Raw genomic sequence first — 26994 nt, forward strand, 5'->3', positions numbered from 1 at the left:
TTTTTTATCTAAGGGCCACCAAGTGGTATCACTTAAATACATGATGATTGACTGGATCCCTCCATCTAGGAGAGGCGGTGATCGTGGTCTTTTGCTGCTCAAAGGAGAATCTTACTGGATACATACACTCGAGACAGTGGCCCCTAAAGGACTTAATGAATACAATCACTTGAATCATTTCTTATAATAATTTTTGGTATTTTTTCTTTTTGTTTTTTTTCCATTTTCTCAGCTGCCCCTGTATATATAAATGTTCTTGACCTATATATATATATGCATGTATATGTATATATTCTTACGTGTGTTTATATTGTAATTTTGTAGATGTGGGTGTAGGGTTCACTTTCGTCTAGATGCATATACTGTTTTTGTATATGTTACCTCCTCCTTGGCCACTTATATACATCCTTTATATATATATATATATATATATATATATATATGTGTTAATCACGTATTTGTATATGTTGTTGATTCTTCTTGCTGTGCTAGCCACCTTGGATGTGATTTAGTTTTATTCTTTATTGCAGTATTTAATTAGATATTCCCATAGTGGTGTAATCGTATACTGATAGTTACTAGTAAATTTAATGATGCCTAGGAACTTATGTGAGTAGGGGACGTTCCCGAATGTATCTGCGAGCGGGCCGGAAGTGACGCGGTAGGACGCGTGGAACGCATCACTTCCGGTATCACTGGAACGCTCCTAGCCCAGCAAGTTTAGCTAGTTTAGTTATGTTGGTTTCGCTTGTCAGTATCCCGATGACTGGCTTTATGTGGTTATATGTTTAGCAATCACACTGAGGTGTCTTGTCATTCTTTATTATAGTGTATACTACAGTTTGGAGATTGTTCCATCCAGTAAGCGTTACTTCTGGTCCCGGAGGGATGTTGGGGGTGGAGCAATGAGTGAGTTTTATTACCATGGGTATATAAGCTGGCCATTGGTGAGGGTATCTATATGTCCTGTGTCACGCTGGTGGTGTCCTGATGAAGGCCGCGTTTATGCGGTCGAAACGTCAACTTGTGCCACTTGAGTATGTCATGACCTTCTTTTTTACTTCACCATATAAAGTAACTGAAAAGAGAAGCCCTGGTGAGTGTGTTTTTTACAAGTTGGTCTATATATATATATATATATATATATATATAATATATATATATATATATAATATCATGATTTTTTTCTCATCTAGTGACATTGTAAAAACTGCATATATCCAGTAGGAGTCACTAGGTCAAGACTTGACCTAGTGACCTGGTAGGTGTCACTAGGTCAAGACTTGACCTAGTATATATATATATATATATATATATATACATATATATAAAAATATCACAAACTGTGAGGGCACTCGCCATTGCAGAAAAATATCCTTTTAATTACATACCACCACAATTATATGAAAGGCTAGATCCAACGTTTCGGTCCCTTGAGAGACCTTTGTCAAGATTCTGAATTGTCACATAATGTTCAAGCCATCAAGACAGGAGTGTAACACAGACAGCTAACACCATTTCATAAATAGCAGAGGTAATACATAGCAGGTGAGAGCCTAGTAATCAAGATCTACATACTAACCCCATGGTGACACACACACATCTGGCCACACCCCCTTAGGCAGAGACAAAACCAAGTCTCATATTAAACAACAAATCTCTGCAGGGCTGCATCTCAACATTATAAGGTAACATAGGACAACTACCCACTATGTTACCATACATACCAGGGCGCAACCAAGCCACAGGCATCAGCGTCAACATATACACATTGCTGTGTGTCGCAAAAAGTACACTAGCCCTCTAATCGTGCAGCTGTCAGCGCTATGTGATCGCCCTATTAGCAATATGAACCAAGAAAAATTGTAAATACATTTCTCATTAGATCAATACAGGGCTCTCACCCGCAGGTATACCAGTGCACATACACAGCAATATACATACACTTATTTAATAAAAAATCAGCCAACCCCTCAAACAACAACAAAAACATAAATAAATAATAAATAAATAAACACAAGTCTGGTGACCAAGCGTTTCAATTACAAATACACATTAAATGAAATTTGTTCATTTAGGCCCTTGGGAGCAACGGTACCCAAATCAAAAATCCATTTTGCCTCACGGCGTTTCAGAGCCAAGTCTCTATCACCACCTCTTATCAGCGGTGGCTGCCAATCAATGACCATACATCTCAAAGATGCAAGTGAGTGTCCCTTAGCAAGAAAGTGTTTAGCCACTGGTTTATTGGTCATCCCCGTTGTTAATGCCTGTCACTAGTGTAGGGCAGACCGCTATCACTGCGGTCTGCCCTACACTACAGAAACCCTGACGTCGGATTCTCTCGCGAGAATTCGACATCAGGAGGCCGCCGTTCGGCCCTGAATGGGGATCAGAGTCAGGCGGGGAACACCCGAACAGGGTTCGGGTGGACTCGGATCCCCTATGTTCGGAGCGGTTCAGATTCCACAGAATCCGAACCACTCATCTCTAATGTATACACATGCACACTCCTTTCATGTATATATTTGTTACAGGATATTAGATTATATATATATATATATATATATATATATATAATGTGATCTAGGAAGAATGTAGTAACTGTGCATATAGTACAGTAGATGTCACTGGAGCAAGATAAGGAAAACCTGGCCCTCCCCATGTGGAAAAGAATAGGCTGCATTCTTTTGTCTCCAAAAAAAGTGTATTGATCAGTGGATTAAATACATAGTCAACGTTAGGAACTATGGTTCCTAAGACCTTTTCGTCAGGATGCCGCCTATTCCTTTCCACAGATCGGACATTTGCAGAAATAAAACTGTATGTATGTGTATATATATATATATATATATATATATATATATAATGTTGCATGTATATAATATGATGCATGTATATAATTTGATGTGTGTGTCTTGTTCCAGTGACACCTACTGTAATATATGTACAGGATTGTTTGAGGGAGGGGCCCCTAAACAATGTATAGCCTAGGGCCCCGTGAGGTTTAAATCTGGCTCTGCACACACGAGGTTTTCTGTGTAAACAAACAAAAATGGCAGCTGCTCAATCAATCTAGCAGTACTAATCAGGTGCATGAAAGGGAGGGGTCATACCAAGTAGAAAAAGGAGGGGGATTTAACCCCCTATTGTACCTCAGCACACTGAATAATACCTGCAACAATATATGAAGACTATATGGTCATAGAAATTCAGAGATATTAGTTGCATGCATTTGCAAATACATGGGAGGCTGCTGGGCCACGTCACGGCTTCTCTGTTACCAGCAGTCCCTAACACTAAGGGGTTCACGTCCGGGGCGCAGTGCACCCCAAAAAACGTCCAGCCCAGGACCCTCCCAGGGCATCACACGAAAATGGAAAAAGAGTGACAGTGCAGTGTAAAGTATAGCTGTGTGTGAGTAATCAATAAGTGTGGAATGAGAGGTTAAAATATATGTGAAAAAATACATGAATAATAAACAAACATAAAAGGTGATGTGAAAAGCAACTATGTGTATTAAGTGGTGATGCCCTGAGGAGGCCCAGCCAGACCAGTCCCGGGGGCCCTACGCCCAAACGCTCACCCCAAATGTAAAATATACCAATTATAAGGCCTCATGATAAAGGCACATATATAATTTTGTCAAATGTAAGGCCTCATGATAAAGGCACATACATAAATGCATCCAAATTGAGAGCCAGCTTACCTGGGAGTCACCCCTGGGAACTCCAACTAGCACTACTAGAACCAGCATGCCCTACTAATGCTGGCTCCTTCATGCAACTCATAACAAACAAACAAAAATGGCAGCTGCTCAATCAATCTAGCAGTACTAATCAGGTGCATGAAAGGGAGGGGTCATACCAAGTAGAAAAAGGAGGGGGATTTAACCCCCTATTGTACCTCAGCACACTGAATAATACCTGCAACAATATGTGAAGACTATATGGTCATAGAAATTCTGCTGGGCCACGTCACGGCTTCTCTGTCACTAGCAGTCCCTAACACTAAGGGGTTCACGTCCGGGGCGCAGTGCACCCCAAAAAACGTCCAGCCCAGGTTTTCTGTGTACCCAGAAACTCCCCCTGACGGACCCAATTTTTTGGGGGTGATGGAACAGATGTGTCTCCATCGCAGCAAAGTCTGCGATCCGCAGTAACTCCTCAGACAGAGAGCTGTGACCGGCAGAGCTCTCTGCAAAAGTCTGCCGGAGGGGGATCTGCAGCGCATGCCCAGGCGCAGCAGTTCTGTCCTCACATCAATTTGAGTCCGCCAGTTCAGGGGAGTGTGAGAAGCAATGGAGCCTTGCAGCTTGTGTTCCCAGGCAGTCTTGTGCTCGCTGGTTGTCCTCATCATGTCTGGTATGGGCATTGCTGCTGGCCGCGGTGACTCCGAGCCTTCCTGTCCCCATTAATGTCTTCCTGCCTCTCACCGTCGTCAGTAACCACTCACTGTGGAGCATAGTAAAAGTGACAGCTATCTGCTCTCATCATTAGGGTGTGTGTGTGTGTATATATATATATATATATATATAGTAAAATGTGTGATATATAATCTGTATGTAATTTGTAAAATGTGTGATATATAATCTATATGTAATTTGTAAAATGTGTGATATATGATGTATATGTAATTTGTGGTGCTGCTGTTCCTATTTCTGTCATCATGGGTGCCAGCTGTGTGGGTGTTACACTTTACATTGTATTTGTTGGGGTAATATCATACTTGCCTACCCTCCCGAAATGGTCGGGAGCCTCCCGAAAATCAGGTGTCGCTCCCGACCTCCTGGAAGAGGCAGCCAGTTTGTCGGCAAGTATGGGTAATATGAAGACCCTCCCCCCAATCATTTTCCAAAGCTGTATATGATAATGCCCATACATATATATATATATATATATATATATATATATATATAAGGTTTGGACAGAACAGGCGCCTGATAGTGTAATCATTTTATAATAAATGCACGTGCTCGAGTATTATATGTGTGTACCGAATAAGAGAACTTTAAGGCTTATCTGTAATTCTTTACAAGTATTCCACGTGAAGGGATGGACCCGGGATTCCAAATGGCCGGAATCCTTAATGGGAGGGTCTCAATCAGAACCAGTTGAGAAACAAATATAGTGTAGTACATCTTCAGAAATTCATTTGCATAATTTAGAAGTTCGTACCGGAAAATTACTTGGGTATCTGCGTATAATATTGTGTGTCCTAGTCATTCCATCAATATCCCTCATTGGCCCCAGTGGTTTGCATACAGGTAGATTTGGTCAGCTTTGAATAAGCAGAAAATGACCCTTTCTCAGCAATGTTTTTCAAACAGGGGTTTATTGGCACATAGTACAAGGGGATATGGAATACAGAGGACTGACAAAAACATTAAAAATTAATAGAGTTATAAATTGCTTATCTGTAAATGATCAGTAGCATGGAGAGAGACTGGAATAATATATATATATATATATATATATATATATATATATATTTATATATATATACACACACACAGACCACCCCCCCATGAAATCCTGTGTTTGATCCTGTGTTACTAATCTTGAATGATGCTCCAACCACGCAGCTCCTAACTGGCATGTGTTTGAAAAATGACATGAGCTAATTGGTTGGAGTACCTTTTAGGATTAGTAACGACTGATAACAAGAATATCACCTGTTATTAAATATGCCCCTATGTTTAAAAAAAGAACAGGTAGGAGCTGTTTGGTTGGTACTTTATCTCCCTCTATTTTCTCTCTCCAAGCTTTGATATATCTCTCCCACTTTTACAGATCTGTCACCTTTCCAGTTGCATACTACAAAACCTGATTGGTAACATGAGAAACTGTATATGGAGCAGGTTTTTCCTGTATATTAAAAAAGTTTCCTGATAATGATGCTGATTGTCAAACAATAACAATATATACCTAGTTGAGTGCATGCCTGCTTGCTGAAGTTAAATCATATCTAAATAGATGTACTAATGTGGATGGACCCTCTCTCTGATGACAAGTTGACCACATTGAGGTCAGTCATTTGGCATGCCCAGGGCTTAGGGCATGTGCAAAATCTTGGTGTGGAAGCAGAAAGGAGCTGAAATGTCCAATGTGGTTCACTGAGGAGACAATATATTACTATAAATCTTTTATTACTTAATAGTTAATATCACAATATTATTAAAGGTTAAAATAACAGTGAAAATAGGTTTAAAACTGAAACTAATGTGTCACAAAGTTTAGAATATGTGATTTAAAAAGATTGCTGCACATTTACACCTCCACTCATTGTCATAATAAAGTTATTATCTGGCGTTCTTTTATTTGTAGATCTTATTCACTTGTCCTACTCCCAATGAGAACACTTATTTGTTTATATACATTGTGGTTCTGTATTCAAATAATCAATAATGATGCATACTCAAAGTCTGCAAGATTGTATCAAATCTCAATGGATCTCTCATATACTCATGTCAGGATATCGCCAGTTATCCAGTGATGTTCACGCTGCTATTAAGCTGCAGATGAATTAACAATTTTAAATGACCAGAGTAGTCAATCAGTGTCAGATGTTCTCATCATAATTTATTTGCAGTGTAAATGTTGCTTATAGTGATGGATCCTAAACCTCAGTGACCAAACAATCTTAATATTCTGGATCCGATGCTCAGAGGTTTGATTGTCCACTCATGAAATTATTTTAATTAACTCCCAAGAATTACAAGAATAGAGTTAATTAAAATAATAGTGTAAGCAAACAATAGTGTTTTCTAAATATTCAAAGTCTTCTTAAAAAATCCCTAAGATATTTCTTGTGTGGATACTGCACAAAACATTACACATAGTACCGATGCTTCCTTTTGCTGAGAAACCGGGCTAGCTGGGGCGATCCTATGCAGCCCCAAGCCTACATCGCCCAGCAATCCCAATGTGAAAATAAGGTAGTGGCTTCAGAGCCCGCCAGTCAAGGTCAATGTATTCTGCAAAGCAATACTGCCCGAGTTAGGAATTTGAGTATAGAGGATTGAGCGACCATAAAGAGGAGAACTGCCAAAAGAGCGTATGATTGGAGAGAGAGCTAGAGCAGTACTTCAGAAGGATTCCATGGGCCAAATGTAATAGGGTGCAAGTTTTTTGTGCGGGGCAAACTTTCACATTCTCACACATTTAGAATGTGTGAGTTTGTCCTACAACACCCAAATGTAATAGGGTGCGAGTTTTAGGGTCCCATTTTGACTCGCATGTGAGTGCATGTGAGTTAAAACTGTTGGAAAACTCGGTCCTTATAATGCGACTTTCATTACAAGGTGCGAGTTACACAGAGGCATACACAGATCAGTGAGATCCGTGCATGCTTCTGTGTTTAAAATCCTATGAAAAGTGTAAAATAAAATAAAAATTATGTGCCGCCCCCCCCTTCCTAAATGGGTGGGCTTTTATGAGCCAGTCCTGGTATTGAAAATACAGAGGAAAAAAGACATAGGGTTCACTTGTATTTTCATCAACTAGCACCGGACTCAGTGAGCCAGTCCTGTTTGTGGAAATACAGGGAACAAAACAAGTAGGGGTCCCCCCATATTATCCGCAACCAGCTCCGGACTCTTTCTAACAGATGTTGTAATACCGCAGATCACCAGATCCCTGGCTAAACCAGGGGTGTAATTCCAACATGATTGTGTAAAAAAATAAATTAAAAAATATTGTCTTTTACAGGAGAACTTAGATTGAGTTGGAAGCAATATGTCAGATAAGAGGTGACATCTAAAGATACAGTAACATAAGTCCACGCAGGAACAGACTGGGGTTGTAGATCAGCCCGGGCAATCCACCCTGTGGGCGTGCCTTAGGCGCGGGGCCTCACGAAGGGGATGCATTGTGAGTCACGGGGGCTAGGCCTCGTGGCGCGCCCCCATCTCTTCCCGGCCGAGCAGAGCGATCGCATCGGCCCATCACTACCGCCACCCCTTCCCTATCCCTGAACTCATATCATGTATCCGGCAGTGTGGGGTGGAGGGAGGGGGCACTTACGCCCTCCTCGAGCCGGCGTAGAGTCCATAGGCCCTTCTGGCATTTGCCAGAAGTGCCAAATTGCCAATCCGTCCCTGACTCCAGGTGCCCAAACTAAAAATGTTATTGCCTGGGACAAGAAGAAATTTTGCAACTCCCAAGCCCTTAATTACAAACAAATTAGGAAACAAAATTATTTTCCTGCACCCCTCCCCTACAGATCTGCGCTCCTGGAGACTGCTCCTCCTGCATAGGCTTTATATGTCCAGTGGTCCAGGACAGGTCAGTACCAGGGATTACACTGATATTAATATTGTGCTAAGCACAAAAAAAACAAAATAGACCTAGCACAGATATTAAATAAATGTGTGGTAGCAAATGGGTTGATATTATGAACATGAATAAAATTATAATTTATTACCTTGCACTTTTATTTTGTCACAAGGCAGCAGACTTGTAGCATTGTTTGATCAGTTGAATAGATAACATTTTAGTGAATCTCAATGGGTTAAAACATAACCTCTCTAAAATCAAGAAAAGGGGAAGAGAAACTTGCATATATTTTATTTCTTAGCAATATTATGTATGCGCAAAAGTTAACCTAAAACTTGTTTATTTAGTTTTTTTCCCCATTACTGTAGCAGTGCAACACTCTTTCCAGCTGATATCGCTCTAATAATATTAAATGCAACAAGTGGTAATCTCAGTAAATAGGCTAATACATTTGAAGCATTTATGAACATAAAACAGATATCAATCTCTTCATGGTGAAATAGTAATAATAGCTATTTAGGTAGAAGAAAATCTTAACATATCATAGCATGACACCTTCCAGTCATAGATCACATACATGTTATTACATAGCTTACTTATTTATTAAAAAAAAACAAGAAAACATTTCATTAACCATTTACAGTACAATATATAATGGAATTAATCCTTACCACTACATTAAATTTAGGATAGAAGGAATGTTTATATGTTTAATATAACATTTCACTTGCAGAAGCATAACCAGCCATGCATGTGTAGCTGCAATCAGTGGTCTGCTTTGGGGGCACTGATTACAGATGTGTATGCTCAGAAAAGGCAATGCTCAACAGGCCTCGCTCTACTTTTCATATATATGGGATTTATTGATTTATGTCAGATCACATACAGTACATTGAAGTGGAAAATACATTTCATTTTATTAACCATAGAAACATGAGACTTGCTGATATTGCAATAGAATATTTCGCAATGTGCCACCATAGCTTCCGAGCTATTTCCGCTTACACACAGAGAGACTTCACCCTGTCAGCTGTGTCTTCATGATAAGTACTGGAGATATAGAATAGATTTTATGTTACAAATCTGTGGTTTTGTGTACAGTCGTTGAATCTTATTTCCCCCATCAGGTGGTTCCATGAGAATCTGTCCCGGCATGCAGCGGAAGCTCTTCTGCTTACAAATGGACAGGACGGGAGTTATCTCCTGAGGAATAGCGACTCAACGGCCAATGTATACTCATTGTCAGTGAGGTAGGTAATGCTGTTTTGAATTCAGATCAAGCTGAAGCTTTTACATACTAAGAGGTATATTTACTAAAGTGAAAATGTTTAGAAATCGAGATGTTGCCCATAGCAACCAATCAGATTTTACTTACATTTAACTAGCACCTTCTAGAAAATAATAGCTAGAATCTGATGGGCTGCAATGGGCAACATCTCCACTTCTAAAAACTCTCACTTTAGTAAACATACCCCTAAGGGGTCTATGTATTAATAATCGCGGTACTGACGTGATTATTAAAGTTCCAACTCGCTGGAAATATTTTCATTTTTAATAAAAATATCCCGGCTATGTACTACAGGGAACTCGCAAGAACAGTGGTTGCGGTAACCGCTGTCTCCACAAGTTATATCTCTGGCATTTTGAAGAAGTTTACAGAAGTGAAAGACTTCCACAGGGGAAGCTGACATTGCGCATGCACACAACGTCAGCTTCCGGGGCCGGCCGAGGGCTGCGCGGGAGAGATCGAAAGATCTTTCTCCTGCCCCTGGAGCCCCTATAGGCAAATAGTAGTTTACACCATCTCAAGATGGTGTAAACTACCGGGACTAAATGCCGAAAAGCTTAGCTTGTTGGAGTTTCGTACATAGAGGTACAATTTCTGTCAAACTGCAGTTTTTGCATAATTTTATGTAAATAATGGCTTGATACATAGGCTCCTAACCTGTAGTTTGCAGCCTAAGGAGGCTCCAGAAACAGGAGAGAAATCTTTTGATTTCTGACCCCCAGTCCCCGGCCAGGTTAGGAAGCTGACACTGTGCGCTGGCGCAGTGTCAGTTTTCCCCGGAGACGTCTTTAAATTCTGTGAAAGACTTCTACAATTTGCCGTGGATATAACATACAGGGACAGCGGTTACACTTACTGCAACAGCTGTCCCCACGATTTCCCCTTTGTATATAGCAGGGATATTTTGCTTAAAAATGAAAATATTTCCAGCGATATGGATACATAATAATCGCAGTTGGTCCATGATTATTAGTACATAAACTCCTAAACCTAAATGCAGTAACTTGTGATCAGTTTGCACATATTTATAATTACAGAACACTCTTTGATTCCTACACTACAGACATGCAGCTTGTGAGATATGCAATATATTTTATTAAAACCACCACTTCTTTGGTACCGGTACAATGGCGCACTGGCACTTGGTCACAAAACAATGGGTCAGTTGTGGCCCTAGAACAATGTTGTGCACTGACACATAGGGGACAGTATGGCAGGATGTGCCGCTGAGCATGCAGCGATGCTTGGTAGTGCATATATCCTCCATATGCTGTACCTGCAAAATTGCTATTGTACTGTGTAAACGCTAATTATATACTCAGCTGCAGCACCCCACTAGGAGATAACATTACATTACAGCAATACTTGGGCACAGGTATCTGCAGACACATGGGGAGTGGAGTATGCACCCCAGCACAGGCCATCCTAAAGGGGAGAAGTACAGTGAAGGGGGGTGCTAGTAAAGATAATGACAGCAATACTTGGGCACATGTGATGTAGATGGTACATTGTTATCACTCCTGCCACCAGCAAGGGCTACATCAAGACTTGACCACATGTCCCACTTCATCTGCCGTGGAACTACACAAAAGAATAGTAGGCGGCGTCTAAGAACAAATATCAGGGAGTGTATTTTTAAATCACCTTTATTAAAAACTAATTGATTTGAGTATATACAAAAAAAACACAAAAAAATATGGTAGTTGCTCAAATCAGCTAATTGCATAACACAGGTGCTTGTAAAGGGCGGGGTTTACACTGAACACAGAAAAAAAGAGATTTGCCCCCCAGCACACTGCAGCAAAAACAATACTTAAATCCTACATGATAATAGAGATTTAGAGGTATTAGTTACATACATTTGCAAATATATGAATAAGCGCCAGGCCAATCGTCAAGGCTCCTCTATACTGGCGTCCCTAACATTAAGGGGTTCACATCCGAGAAGCAAGGCACCCCAAAAAAATTCCAGCCAAGGGCTATCACCAGGGCATCACACGAAAAAAGGAAAAAGGTGATAGTGAAGTGTAAAGAAAAGATGTGTAAGGATAAATCAATAAGTGTTAATGAAATAAGAAAGAATTAAAATGACATAAATAATATACAAACAAATAGAGAAGTGATAAAAGTATTCTATGTGAATTAAGTGGTGATGCCATGAGAAAGGTCCAGTCAGAACACCCCCGGGGGCCCCACTCCCAAATGCTCACCCCAAAATAATTATTGCTACATAATGGTAGCACCCACTCTGGGTCATATAATTACAATTGGTGTACTGCATGATAACAGTACATATAAAAGCTGAGAGCTAACTTACCTTGGAGGTACCCCAACAAACCTCCACATGGCATTATAAGGATCAGCACATCCTCCTAATGCTGACTCCCTTCATGCCTCTCCAAACTACAAAAAAAATGGTAGTTGCTCAAATCAGCTTAATTGCATAATACAGGTGCTTGTAAAGGGCGGGGTTTACACTGAACACAGAAAAAAAGAGATTTGCCCCCCAGCACACTGCAGCAAAACCAATACTTAAATCCTACATGATAATAGAGATTTATAGGTATTAGTTACATATATTTGCAAATATATGAATAAGCGCCAGGCCAATCGTCAAGGCTCCTCTATACTGGCATCCCTAATATTAAGGGGTTCACATCCGAGAAGCAAGGCACCCCAAAAAAATTCCAGCCAAGGGCCATCCCCATGGCATCATACGAAAAAATTGATAGTGAAGTGTAATTTTTATTTTTTTTCTGATTTGAGTATATGTAAGCATTCAAAAATATCAATAAGACTCCCGGGAGTATAAGAAAATTCTATACACACAGCATATATTTAAATAAACAACATATATTTAAATGGATCAAAGAATCACAATAAAAATAAACAATTATAATAAAAAGCCTCTATTATTCCATAGTTGATGAATATGCATCTGAGCTTTGATGCTTCAGTAAACGAAGTAAAAAAAATAGCCCAGTTAACAGCAGTGTATCTAATAACTGAGAAAAAGCTACTATGTAGCAGTAGGTTGAAAGCTGGATGGCCCAGTATAACTAAGTGGCTGACAATGTTCCACAGCAGTTAGCAGCAGTATATCTGATAGCTGAGAAAAAAGCTACTATGTAGCAGTAAATTGAGAGCTGAGTGGCCCAATGTAAGTAAATGGCTGACAATGTTCCACAATGCGCTGTAAATATGCGCTTCCAGTATAACAGTGCGGAATGAGAAAACTCAGTTCTCCGCTGTACTCACTCCCCTCTTATCAGTCCCGCCGCTCCAGTGGCTTTTGGATGATGGTAGCTCCGGCTCCAGCAGCGTAAAGGGAGTGTAAACACAGCAACGCCGTCCCTCCAGATGGAAGCTCCGTCCGCAGTCCTCCAAGTGTCTCACTCACAGGAGGCTGCGCGGGTCACATGGGGCTTCAGCTGTTTGTTTGGTATGTGAGCGGGAGAGATAAATGGAAATGTTCCCAGAAATTGAGTATACAGCAGCAGTGGGGCTCAGCTCTCAAAGGTGGTCCATGTCCTCAACGCGTTTCTCTGCACACCGGTGCCTTTTTCAAGAGGCGGGAGTATGAGTCTATGGGTCAGGTCAGAGCTAAATAGCTAAAATAATCAGTTTAATAGAGTGACTCCAGATGTTCATGATTAGCGAGGCTCTGACCCATATAAACAATATAGGGATGATTCTTAACCATATATATACATAGCAGAGACCTATCTGGTCACATTTCTACAGCCATAGGCAATCAACAAAGTGTCTGTGAAAGGCATGCTGGGATGTGTAGTTCCATGGCAAATGGTGTGCCTCACACTACCTTCCTCTGCTCTGCTGACATAACGTTCATTCATCTGCTGACAAGCTGAGGGATGTCATGTCACAGCTGATTAAATACAAATCAGCACAAGCAATCGGCAGCCATTAGGCATAGGACCGTATACACTGCACTTTCTGAATGATACCAAAATGACTTGACTGACATAGCGAGTGTGCAGCACATGCTAAATAGGTAGCGTTGGGCCCTGGTCCTGTGTACACACTACACAATAATGGTCATATCTGAGAGATATAGCCATGTCTGGCCGAGAATCAGATAATGTGTACCCAGAAGGACAAGAGTCACAGTGTTGTGCAAATTACCCACAATAAATGATAATAGTGTTAATTTTGCAACCATGGAAGGTGACAGGAACTGGCCGCAGTTACCCAATATCACTCAGACAGTGATGTCAATTCTGCAAACAGTCACAAAGCAGAGTTTTATCACATTAAGGCCAATAAGATTTTTGGTTAATTAGACCATTAGTTGTTATATTTTTTTACAGAACTTCCATGATATAATAAGTGAGTCTGATACTTATACTATATGTTCAGCTTCATGGTTGAATATATTTGTGATAACTCCTTTGTTGTGTCAAAAATTCATAATGATATGAGGATTTTGAAATACTGTACATCCTCAAACTAATAATAAAATTATTCACACTGAAACTGTGTAAAAGGACAAGGCTGTAGGACAAATGCTTTTCTACAGCCAACAATAGTACTAGGTAACTCTAATATCCACAAGAATTTACAATGGGGTAAGCATTATACTGTATAAGAAACAAGTTTACCTAATAAAAAGCCTAATTAAATTATTACTTACAGAACACTTGTATATACTGTATATATCATCATATGTTATTATATTGATACAGACATTATACAGGTGCATTTAAGTAAGAATTACCCAGTACAAAAAATATATAGAGAGAAACTTGCGCTCCAACACAATAGTGCAGCAACAAACACTGAGGTGGTCACTTACACCTCCCAATGAACATATATAACAAGTACTTGCGATTATGCGCACCCTCAGGGGTGTAGTGTTCTCTAAATAACGAAGAGAGTTTTTTCTTTATTCTTATTCTTCCAAAATCCACTTCTCAAAAAAGTTATACAGTCAAAGTTTCTATCCTCCAAAGGACTACTTTGTTCTTCACCTTTATTCCAAATATCCACTTACAGTATGCCAATTATTCCATAATGTGGTGTTGTGTATACTCCTCCGTATACTGTAGATATACAGTATAAGTAAGGAGAGAAAATATCATATATATTGAAATATAGTTTATTTAATCAAAATTTCATTAAAATCACATCCATTAAAAGCCACCAAAGCCTATACTAAATACAATTATGCATAAACTGCAGTTTTTGTAATATTATGTATTGTACTTATGTACTAAAAGCACATTGCAGGAGATTACACAGAAATCTCCAGCAAAGTGCTAATTAGCACTTCAGATTGCACTCCCCTTTATTATCATTGGGGACTATGATCTGAACCTTATGTACTAAACTCCAAAAAGTTTAAACTCCATTAAAATCACATCAATTAAAAGTCACCAAATGCCAGACACAGCAGCGTACCAGACTTGGATCCCTGTCTGTCTGTATAGTCACTATAGGTGACTATACAGACAGGGATCCAGGTGAATACAGTGGGGGACATCTGCCTTGCATATGACCAGAAGTAATGCAGTACCTCTACCCGGGAGGGAACTGGTAAACTTCATACATGCGATTTTGGGTGTGCAATACTGACACCCCATTTAATCTAGTACGCTGCTGTGTCTGGCATTTGGTGGCTTTTAATGGATGTGATTTTAAAGAAATTTTGATTAAATAAACAATATTTCACTATATGTGATATTTTCTCTCCTTATATGTCTATACGGAGGAGTATACCCAACACCACATTACGGAATAATTGGCATAAGTGGATATATGAAATAAAGGTGAAAAACAAAATAGTCCTTTGGAGGATAGAAACTTTGACTGTATCACTTTTTTGAGAAGTGGATTTTGGAAGAATAAGAATAATGAAAAATCTCTCTTCATTATTTAGCGGTCATTACATCCCGGAGGGTGCGCATAATCGCAAGTACTTGTTATATAAGAATTATGGTTACCCAGTGCCTAGAACCCTTAAATCCAATAGCCGAGGTTATTTTACAACCACAGTCCCTAATACTCAAAGCAGCCTCCTGACAATCACCTTAAGAATCACAAGCTGACAAACGAATAGCTCTGATTTCTCACTCAATGTGATCCATTGCAATAACAGTACATTGTTGTGTCACTGAAAGCAGCTGTGGTCTAAAATATCAAAACTGAAGTGGGAGTGTTCCTGTTGAGCTTGGCTAATCAAGCACAGATCCATTAGCTAAACCACGCAATGCAGAAAGGTTAGGGTAAATGAGCAAGCAGTAATTGCCATAATCCTACTCTGAAATCATTCAGCCATCACAAAATTAAATGTTACTACTATGCATTAATCTAAAGGGACAGGTGAGAAAATAAGAAAAAGGTCCTGAATATAATTAGTGAATTTTCCAAGGTAACTAACTTTCATTCCTCTTTTCATGTTTAACTAATAATGCACATCTAGGCACAGCCGCTTACAAAATGGTAATGTATGTGCCTTTAAAAGACAATTGTAATGCCCTTTATCCCCCTTGGTGTTTGCCCTTATAATTGAACCACTGGCCTCCCATATTAGATCCCATCCTGATATTCGGGGGGTTCAAGTTGGCACTTTGGAGCCTAAGATCTCTCTTTTCACAGACGATATCCTTCTATCCCTGACTCAACCGGCAATCTCTCTCCCCAACCTTTTTTCTGTTCTTCGGTTCTATAGCACTGTCTCTGGGTATAAAATCAATTACTCCAAATCAGAGGTTATACCAAAATGGCTTTATCTTTTTCAGACTCTCCCCTTGAACTGTTCCCGCTGTTTTTCTAAGTAATATTCAAAAAGCCCTGATTCGTTTTGTTTGGGATCACAGACCCCCGAGAATTGTGGTTAAAGTTTTGGAAAGGTCGGTTGTAAGAGGTGGGAGAGGTCTTCCTAAGGTTAAACTTTATTATCTCGCCTCCCATTTTTCCCATCTTGTTGCCTCATACTCTCCCCCAGGTTCTATTTCATGGTTGTATATTGAATCTGCCTATACTACTCTTCCAGACTTAACTTCTTTATGGGGCACACTACCCGCACACCGACCTTCCGCATCCAAATTACTCCCTACTATTAAATTTGACCTCAAACTCTGGGGTCTCTACTCACATAAAATGAATCTTTCTTCTCCGGTATGTCCTCTAACTCCTATCTGGTATAACCCCCTGTTCCCTCCTGGTTCCTCTACTTTGAGGTTCCATAGGTGGATAAATGTAGGCCTTAGATTCCCCACTGACTTTTCTGACGAAGGTCACTGGTTATCCCTGCCAATATTACAACTAAAACTCCCATCCCAGATGCTTAATCCTTTCAAATTTTTTCAAATTCGCCATTTTTAACAATCATTACCTTTACTATCTGTCCTCCGTGCCCTTACCCCTTTTGAAAATCTCTGTAGACATTACCCCTTATCTATAGGTCTAATTTCCCAGATTTATGCTCTTCTTTTGGACGCTACCCTTCCCTCTCTTAGTCCTCACGAAAATGCTTGGGAACGAGATCTTGGTTCTCTACCAGATGCCGAAGCCTGGGACGACATGAAACTGGGGATAGCAAAAGTTCTATTGCAACCAAAATTAAAGAGAATGCATATAAAATTTATTACAGGTGGTACTATACTCCTGAGAGACTTCATAAAATGTTCCTATCCTCTTCACCTGATTGTTGGCGCAGTTGTGGCTGCAGGGGTACTATGGTCCATATCTGGTGGACCTGTCCAATTATTGTTCCCTTCTGGGTCTCTGTCCATAATCTACTAAATTCCCTTCTGAAAGCTCCGATCTCAAAAGATCCTTGGATATTTTTATTGTGCTACCCACCCCCGAATATTGACAAATTTTCCAAAAAATTAGCTCCACACATATTAGCAGCGGCAAAATCTCTTATTGCTCTAAATTGGAAAAAGACCTCCCCTCCACTCCTCTCTGTACTTAAGAGTCAGATTTGCCATATTGCGACCATGGAGGAGATAACTTATTACCTCCAAGATCGAGGGCATGTTTTTTCTCAAGTTTGGGCTCCCTGGTTGCTCGCTGAGCACAGTCGCCCTTCTCCTTCTGCACACTTGGTGCATGGACCCGTGAGCAACGATTGAGGTTTACCCTCCAGAAAACGTCTGATATGTACTGATTCTCTAGATGATATGTCATGTCTCCCCCCCATCTCTCCCTTCCTCCTGTCCTCTTTTTACCCCCCCCTCCTTCTTACCAAGCATTTTTTAATAGTTTTGTTTGTCTATTATTGTTTAAAATATGGTTTGTATTGGGTTTTTGTGACCCTATATTTGTTCTCCTTTTTGTGTTAAATTGTATTCTGATTGACCATTTAAAATAAAGAATTATAAAAAAAAAGACAATTGTAATTGATGTTAACCTAACTTGAACGTGAAAAAATTACTGTTATGCCCGTCTTTTTCCTTCAGTGCGCACCCTAGACACGTAGGGGCCGGTGAAGAGAGTGACGTGCAAGTCCATTATGCAAGCAGTTTGTTGTGAGTGATTTTGGACTACGCACGCATCTACTGTACAGGCGATTTAGAATACAACCCAGTGGCATCATATGCAACTCATTGTATGTCTCATTTCACACTTGCAGTTGAAAAAGCATAACAGGGTGGTACCAGGGCATTTACACATAGGCTTAGTTTAGTGAGGGCATGTCTAGGGCATATAGATATAATTGCGGTTTATGCAAAGTTTTGTGTGTGTTCCATTGTTATGCTTTTAGACTGTTCTCTTAACATGACATACACATACAGTATGGCTGGTGGAAGTGTGCTCTGATCATGGGCACTGCTATGGAAGGAACCATACAGGTAGGGGCAGTCTAGTCGCAAACTTGCGTATACCTTGGGTGAAAATCCTCATTTAGTTTTGTGCAGACAGGACGGCTGCAATTGCGGCTGACTTGTGTTCAACTTTGCATCTGCCCCATGGAGTGATCCAAAATCGACATCCAGTATCAAGTTGCAGTAAATACATTCCTAATAGTAATATATGCTCTAATAAGGTATTGTAACTGTACCGTATACCTGATGAAACCATGAAAAATGTAACAGTATTTTGCTTCATTGCTGGAAAATGAAAAGGATAATTTAACTAAAATAAATATTTTCAAGTAATTCAAATGACTGTGTGTGAGTCTAATGGTATATTCCTAACTATAGTTTGCAGTAAAGCTCTGTACTCACAGAGCAATCAGACAGATCAGACAACGATAAATATATTGTTGTCTGATCGTCCTGCATGTGCTGGATGTTTGATATCGAACATCCAGCACATGCACCAACCCCAGAGAGATTATAACGACCCGCGATCAACGATTGCTGGTCCCTATAGTAATCAGGCTAACCTGGTCGATAACGACCAGGTTGGCCTGCATGCACGGGCGATGGTCGATATCGTCCATCCATGGCCGCGCACCGACTGTCATTTGGGGGTTGGAAGGGCCCAAAAACAGGACGAGAAGAATGATAACGATATGATCGATATCGTTATCATTCATATCATCCTGTTTAATCGTACCGTGTGTACGCCCCTTAAGATCATATTTACCAACTCTCCCTCATTGTCAGGGAGACTCCCTGAAATAGCAGCAATCTCCCTGTATCCCTGAACAGTCTAGCAATCTCCCTGATTGCACCTTACACCCATTATGTAGCTGTTATATATAGATAACTTGCATCATGCCAACAGAATTACTTCCCATAGTAATCTGATATTGTTATAGTGCTTACTTGTATTTACATACAATATATTAAAGATATGCTGTAGTTACAAACAATGTTATCAACAGAATACTACGTACAATAGGTGTATTATAATAACACATGTATCTTTGATTTAGGGCCAAGGACTCTGTTAAACACTTTCATGTCTACCAAAATGAAACTTCATACAAGTTCGGATTCAATGAATTCTCAAGTGTAGAAGACTTTATTCAACATTTTGCTAACCAGCCTTTGATTGGAAGTGAATCAGGTAATTCATGATGTGAATGCTTACTGCATGTCAGTGACCTGTTTTATAGCTTTCTGTGCCACAGTATATCTTACAAAGCAACTGTCCCTAATTTCAAGCATTAGACCCAGATGTATAAGGTTTGCTCCTGGGATTTTATGTTATTAGCTCACCCCACAGTATAACTCCTTTTGACTAATTTCCCTGTATACTGTACAATGTATGAAGAAGTTTTCTATCTTCTCCTGCGGTTCTCACTTTATATATTGCTATTTTTTGTTTATGTATCCTTCTATGCTTTAACTAAAGTATATGGGGCCTATTTAGCAAAGGGAATTTGAGGTAAATTCCCCGAAAACACCTGTTTTCGGGGGTTTACCTCAAATACTAATTATCCCCCGGATGTATGAAGGAGGGACCGCAGCAGGTATCACTATCTCCGATACCTGCTGTGATCCCTCCATTGCCGCTGGCAGCCACCTCCCCCATAGGTTTCTATGGGGGATGCAATGCTGCCAAATGTATCAATATCGGGAATGCTAAGCATTCCCGATATTGGCCCCAGCAGCTAACGCCATCTGAAGATAGAGTTAGCTGCTGTAGCCTATGGGGACTTACCGCATGTTAGCCAGCGGAGGGATCTCCCAGATCCCTCCGCTGGCAATGGGCGCCACTCATGTGCAGTCCACGGGACTGCGCATGCGCAGCAGCCTCCGGCCACATAGCAGGAACGGGCTTCTTTCGGAGCCCATCACCCTGCATGTGCCGGATCATACCTTTGGCCGCTATGGTATGTGAAACTGTACTCAATGAGACTATCTAATTGATTTGGCGTTGGCACTTTAGCTGCGGTAAAACCAGGGCCGGCCCGAGCCTAATTTTTTTGGTAAGCAGATATAAATTTTGGTGCCCCTTGTGAAATAATTCCGATTTTTCGGCGACAGAAAAATATTAGTTAATTGCACAGCCTTTCCCCGCGCAGCTGGGATTTTTGATGGTAATTAGTCACAGGGTTGCATCTAATTGGATAACCCCCATAGGCTACGCATAAAAAAAAAACACATTAGCCCCCACGTGAAAAGAATTGTGCTTTTATGCTTTGCAAAAAAAACACATAGGCCCCACATGAATATGTATGAAGTCCTTATACAGCAGAACCACCCTGGGTGCTAAGCTACAATTATACCCAAGTCCTTATACAGCAGGACCACCCTGGGTGCTAAGCTACAATTATACCCAAGTCCTTATACAGCAGGACCACCCTGGGTGCTAAGCTACAATTATACCCAAGTCCTTATACAGCAGGACCACCCTGGGTGCTAAGCTACAATTATACTCAAAGATACATATTCAGGGATAGGGTGACTGCACTTGGTGACAGTGAGAGGATGACAGCACTGGGTGACGACAGGGAGAGGGTGACAACACTGGGTGACAGCAATAGGTGACAGGGAGAGAGTAGTTAGTAACAGGGAGAGAGTGACAGTAGTTGGTAACAGGGAGGGTGATGATGGAGAGGGTGATGACAGGGAGATGGTCACAGGGAAAGAGGTGATGACAGGGAGAGGGTGATAGCACTGGGTGACAGGAAGAGGGTGACAGCAATGGGTGAGGGTGACAGCAATGATTGACGAAAGGTAGAGGGTGACAGCAATTGGTGACAGGGAGAAGATGAGAGCAGGGTGAGAGTGATAGCAGTTGGTAACAGGGAGAGGGTGACAGCAGTCTGTGATGACAGGTAGAGGGTGACAGCAGTGGGTGACAGGTAGAGTGTGACGACAGGGAGAGGGTGACAGCAGTAGGCGACAGGGAGAGGGTGATGACATGGAGAGGGTGATAGCACTGGGTGACAGGGAGACGGTGACAGCAGGGAAAGAGTGACAGAAGTTGGTAACAGGGAGGAGTGAAATCAGTAATGCCCTTTCTAATACATTATGCCACACACATGTAATGCATTTTATAATGTATTATGCAACACACATGTAATGCCCTTTCTAATATATTATGTCACACATGTAATGCATTTTATAATGTATTATGCAACACACATGTAATGCCCCAATACATTATGCCACATACATGTAATGCTTCCCCCCAGTGTCGGATCTAGAGAATGGTGGGCCCAGGTGCAAAAATATGTTTTGCCCGCCTCCCGTCCCGTGTGTATATCCTGATGAAGGGAATGTAACCCCGAAACATTGAAAATAAAACGTTTGTTCACATAGATAGAAGTCTCTGGAGTGCCGCCTATTTACCAAACTATATATATATATATATATATATATATATATATATATATATATATGAGGGTTGTTCAAAAAGTAATGCCTAAATGCTCACAACTCAAATTTTATTATAGATACAGATTTGAAAATTTGCAGTAAAATACTTTGAAGTCTTAGTAACAGAATGACTCCACTGAAAAAATTCACGATCTGCCCTCAAACATTTTCTCCACCTCTCAACCCAAGCTGTGGAAAAATTCCAGTGGTTGGTGTTTGACCCAGGAACATATGGCGTTTTTAACAATCTTTATGTCTTCAAAATGTTGACCACGGAGACAGTATTTAAGAGGGCCAAACAGATGAAAGTCATAAGGGGCCAAATCAGGACTGTATGGTGGATGTGGCATTATTGCCCACCCCATTTTGGCAATGGCCGCAGATGTTGCCATCGAAGTGTGAGGTCTGACATTGTCGTGGTGTAAGATGACATTTGATAGTCGAATTGTTGACCTTTTTTTGTGGATGGCTTCTTTCAGCTTCTTAAGTGTAATAATGTATCGATCACTGTTGATTGGTTTTGTTCCAAGTAATCAATGAGAATAACACCTCGGCAATCCCAGAAGAATGTGGCCATGACTTTGTTTACGGATCGCTGTGATTTAAACTTTTTTGGCCTAGGTGTTTTCATTGCTTTGATTGGGCCTTTGTTTCTGGGTCATAAAGGAATACCCAGGGCTCATCTCCTGTAATGACATTTTCCAAAAACATCTCAGGGTTGGCTTCAAAGTTGGTCAAACTTTGATCTCATATTTTCCTAATTCTATTTCCATTTGTGTGATCACCTTGTGCCCCATAGATGAGGTGATTGATGGTACTGTGGGGATCGGGAGTTAGTAGCCAGAATGGAGGGTTAAAACAGGACCCTCCGCAGCATCAACTACAGTATCACATGTTACCCTTGCAGGGCTGGATGCAAATTGTTATGCAAAATCCATTTTTTTCGTGTGCATTTAACACTTGATCTTTTGCCCTAGCCATACCTGTGTGCCTATTACTGCTCTCACATGCAAAAATCAACATTCTGTGTTGCAGAATAAGATAATTAAATGACCTTCATGAGCTTCAGGATGTGAATTTATGAATAGGTTCATAGGTCAGGAAGGGTCATTAGAGGAATTATCTCAGTGTGTTCTTTACTCTAATTAGTCAAAACCAAAAAGAAAAAGAGAGCTCATCTCTTGAGGTGCACTAGGGACCACTTATATGACAGTTAGAACACTGCAGTATCAGATCTGTAATCGTTGATGCAAATAACCTAATGAGGTTTCCGAACTCTGGGCCTGATTCAGAGTCGGACGCTATTTGCGCTCGCTCGTTCAGAAAAAGGGGCCGGATATTTAAATAGAGCGCTCGCTCTTTGCGGTCTGTTGACGCCTCTATGTCTGAACGAGCGAACGAAACATGCGCTCGCTATTTTTTAAAAAACGCCCCCTGACCGCTCGCATCCTACATCATCTCCGCTATTTATTAGATTAATCGAGTACATCGAAAGGTGTATGAACTGCTCGCAGTGCTTGTGGTTGGATTTTCCTACCGCAATCATGCGAACAGTTCAGGCTAAGAGACAGCCAAGTGACGTGGTCGATGACGCTGCTTTGTTAATTATGCACACCCTTAAAACGCCCGTTTTGACCGTTTGGCACGCCTGCGTTCGGATCTCCACTCCCCGTTTTCAAGCACCTTCCCCTGTTACCACCCACAAACGCCTCATTCTGTCACTCAAATTAGCAGGCATTCGCTATTTTGCGAGCACACAATTTCCGACCGCAATGGCTGGTTCGCGCATGCGTATTACAACCCATACGCATGCGCAGTTATTCGAACATCGCTCGGAGCGAACGAGCGGCCGCTTACGAGTGGCTCTGAATCAGGCCCTCTGTCCTCAAGGCACCCTGAGCTGTTGGAGAGTCTCGAGGACCGCGTTTGGGAACCTCTGACCTAATGTATACACTTGTGTGTCAGTATGTGCTCATTGGTCAGGTCGCCTTATCATGTCCTGCTATTAAGGGTCTGTCTGTAGGGAATCTCATAGTTGTCTTATATATTCACTCTATTAGTTCTATCACAGCAATAGATGTAATTGTACAGCAGACTCTGGGGTCTATTTACTAAGCCTTGGATGGAGATAAAGTACCAACCAACCAGCTCCTAACTGTCATTTTTCAAACACAGCCTGTGACATGTCAGGAGCTGATGGTAATTTATCTCCGTTCACTTTATCTCCATCCAAGGCTTAGTAAATATTACTAGTTCTTCCTTCTGTAAGATAAGGAAGTATAAAATTGTTGGGGAGCAACAAGTAGACAGTTTTCTATAAATAGTTTGAATTTAGATTTGTCATGCCATGTATTTATGTATGTATGTATGTAATGGTACAACCCAGACATGTCTCATCTGAACTGAGCAATCTGTAATTAGTGGGAGATAAAAGGTGGATGTAATGGAAGATGCATGATGAAACGACTGATACAACAAACTGAATGTAGAGCTAGATTAACAGGTGCCATTTACAATGTGGTTTGGGTGGACATTTTATTGCACTGTGCCTCTAAACAGAGACATGTTTGCTGTTAAATTGCAGATTTACAAGCTTCCTATTAATTATTCCCCTTTCACACATACATGAAAATCCCGGGTTTTTGAAGGTGAACGCGCATTAACCCGCGATTTTGGTATGTGAGTAAACAAACAACCTGAGACGAAGGTTAATAGACCTGGCAATTTCCCAGATCTTAACAGATACAATTATCTGAGGATAATCTACTCTAAATATGATGAAACACTAAAAGCTCACACTCCCACAGTATAACAATTGCCTGAAACCTCCCCCATCACCTAGTCATGTAACACGTAACCTGTTTTTACAGACATTAGGAATCTGCTTAATACTGACTTGCAAATCAGGAGTTACAACATTATGCTCATTACTCCACTATATATTTTGGTTACATCATAAACACTTAGAGGTAAATTTACTAAGATTCGAAATGGTCCCAATTTTCAAAGTGATTTATCTCGCTGGTACTCGCCAAAATTTGGGTGATTTAATCCCTTTTATTTTACCAAATTTACCAATGGGCGATTTGAGACTAAGGGCTCTATTTATTATCATTATTTTTACTAAAATAAAGTGAAAAAGGGTGTTTTCACACCCTTTTCACATTATTTTAGTATCACCTATAGTTATTACAGGGCAATTGGAGTAGAATTTGCAAAATTCTACTCCAACCCCTAAGTATCACTATTATTAGTAATCAGATCGCATTTACCATAATTTTAATGGGAAATGTGATCTGCCTGGTAGTTACTAAAAATAAATAGTGAAAAAAATACCTAGGGAGGCCCTGTGATAATAACGCCACCTGGAGGTGGCGTTATCCAGGGTCTCCCCCGGTTACCGGCCTCCTACTCTGCTGTAACGGGGAGAGCAGAGCCCGGAGCCGGCCCCAGTGATCAGCCGCAAGCTGATCTCTGCTAAAAAAAATAAAAATATTTACTTACCTGACTCCAGGGACCAGTGAAAAAAATAAAAATATTTACTTACCTGACTCCAGGGACCAGTGATTGGGGCTCCGGTGATGTTCTCCCTCCGGTCAGCTGGTCTCCCATAGTGCACTGCGACCCAGTCATCAGGTGACCGTGTTCGAGTGCAGTATGGGATGTCAGGTGACCGGAGGCATGGAAGACATCACTGATGACTGCAGGTAAGTGCTACTGAGGGAGGGAGGGTCACGGGGGGGTCCGCGATCGTGGGGTCAGGGCTTAGCACCGGGGGGCGGGGCTTAGTGCCGGGGGGGATAGCAGTGACGGTCGGTCGGCGCATGCGTCGGCACTTTGTCACGGTATTTTTTGCGAAAATACCGTGACTAGTGTGCGGAGGGGATTCGCAGGGACAGAGCTTTATCGCAAGCTCTGTCCCTGCAAGGGATTTGTAGTAAATCCCTGTGATATTGCCTAAATTCGCAATGCGAATTCAGTCGATAATATCACACTACAATCTGCATTCAATATGCGGATTGTAGTAAATAGAGCCCTAAACGAGTTGGCCGATGGTGAAGCAGAATGAGATATCTCTCCCGAGTAACTCGTTTTGCAGGAGATTACTCACCCGAGATTACTGTGTTTTCTCTCTGCAAATCTCTCCCGAGCTAGCAGCCAGCACATGTCAGTGAGATATGTGCTTGCTGCTTGTGTGTTAAGTCTTGTAAAAAATAGATATACAGTAAGTTTTTAAAAAAAAAATGACGTGAGGTCCCCCCCCACTAACCAGCCCCGTATAGAGTTTGAAAAGTGATTTTGACAGAGAGTTTGCTCCTATCTCACCCGAGCTTGTCATCCCGATTTTTGGTACATTTGAGAGATGTATGTTTTAAGTAAAAAGTACTTCCGATTTGGCCCGATGGTGATAAGATTCGAGATTGCTATCTCACCCGAGTTTTACGAGTGAGATGAGAGAGATCTCTCTCTAACTCACCCGACTTTGCCTTTAGTAAATTTGCAAGCAGGGAAAAAAATCAATAAATCACCCGAGATGGTCATCTCGACCTATCTCGATTCTTATTCAATATACAGTAAGGGGTAAATGTACTAAGAATCTAATATATCCAGTTTCTTCTTATATATACACAATTATTTTTGCATCCATTGTAAAAGTAATTTATTTCTTATTAATTCAGCAAGGGGCTCTTATGCACAGGAGCTCTCTCCCCTACATCCCAGTTTCTTTGATCTGAGCTGTGCATCACAGAATAGATAAAATTGGCCCATTGTTACAAGCAGCGGGCTGGGGGTAGTGCATGCACATAAATCAGATAACTTAGGGCCTGATTCAGAGCCGCTCGTAAGCGTCCGCTCGTTCGCTCTGAGCGATGTTCACACAACTGCGCATGCGTATGGGTCGTAATGTGCATTCGCCAACCAGTCAGTGCGGTCGGAAATCGAGCGCTCGCAAAATAGCGAGTGCCTGCTAATTTGAGTGACAGGATGAGGCGTTTGTGGGTGGTAACAGGGGAAGGTGCTTGAAAACGGGGAGTGGTGATCCTACTACAAGCACTGCGAGCAGTTCAGACGCCATTCGATGTACTCGATTAATCTAATAAATAGCGGAGATGACGTAGGACGCGAGCGGCCAGGGTGCGTCTTTACAAAATAGCGAGCGCATGTTTCGTTCGCTCACTCA

The 26994-nt window shown here is 41.0% G+C and overlaps 1 protein-coding gene across 1 annotated transcript in view; it reads left to right on the top strand.

Annotated features, from left to right (window-relative positions):
- DAPP1 (dual adaptor of phosphotyrosine and 3-phosphoinositides 1) overlaps positions 1-26994 on the top strand; it is a 128924-nt gene that overhangs the window by 64593 nt on the left and 37337 nt on the right. Inside the window, exons 2-3 of the mRNA XM_088453212.1 lie at positions 9404-9526; positions 19418-19551. Of these exons, the coding sequence (XP_088309338.1) occupies positions 9404-9526; positions 19418-19551 (257 nt within the window). The remainder of the gene's footprint in view (positions 1-9403; positions 9527-19417; positions 19552-26994) is intronic.

This window comes from Taudactylus pleione, unplaced genomic scaffold (assembly GCF_031769625.1).
Source record: "Taudactylus pleione unplaced genomic scaffold, aTauple2 ptg000573l, whole genome shotgun sequence".
Lineage (NCBI taxonomy): Eukaryota > Metazoa > Chordata > Amphibia > Anura > Myobatrachidae > Taudactylus > Taudactylus pleione.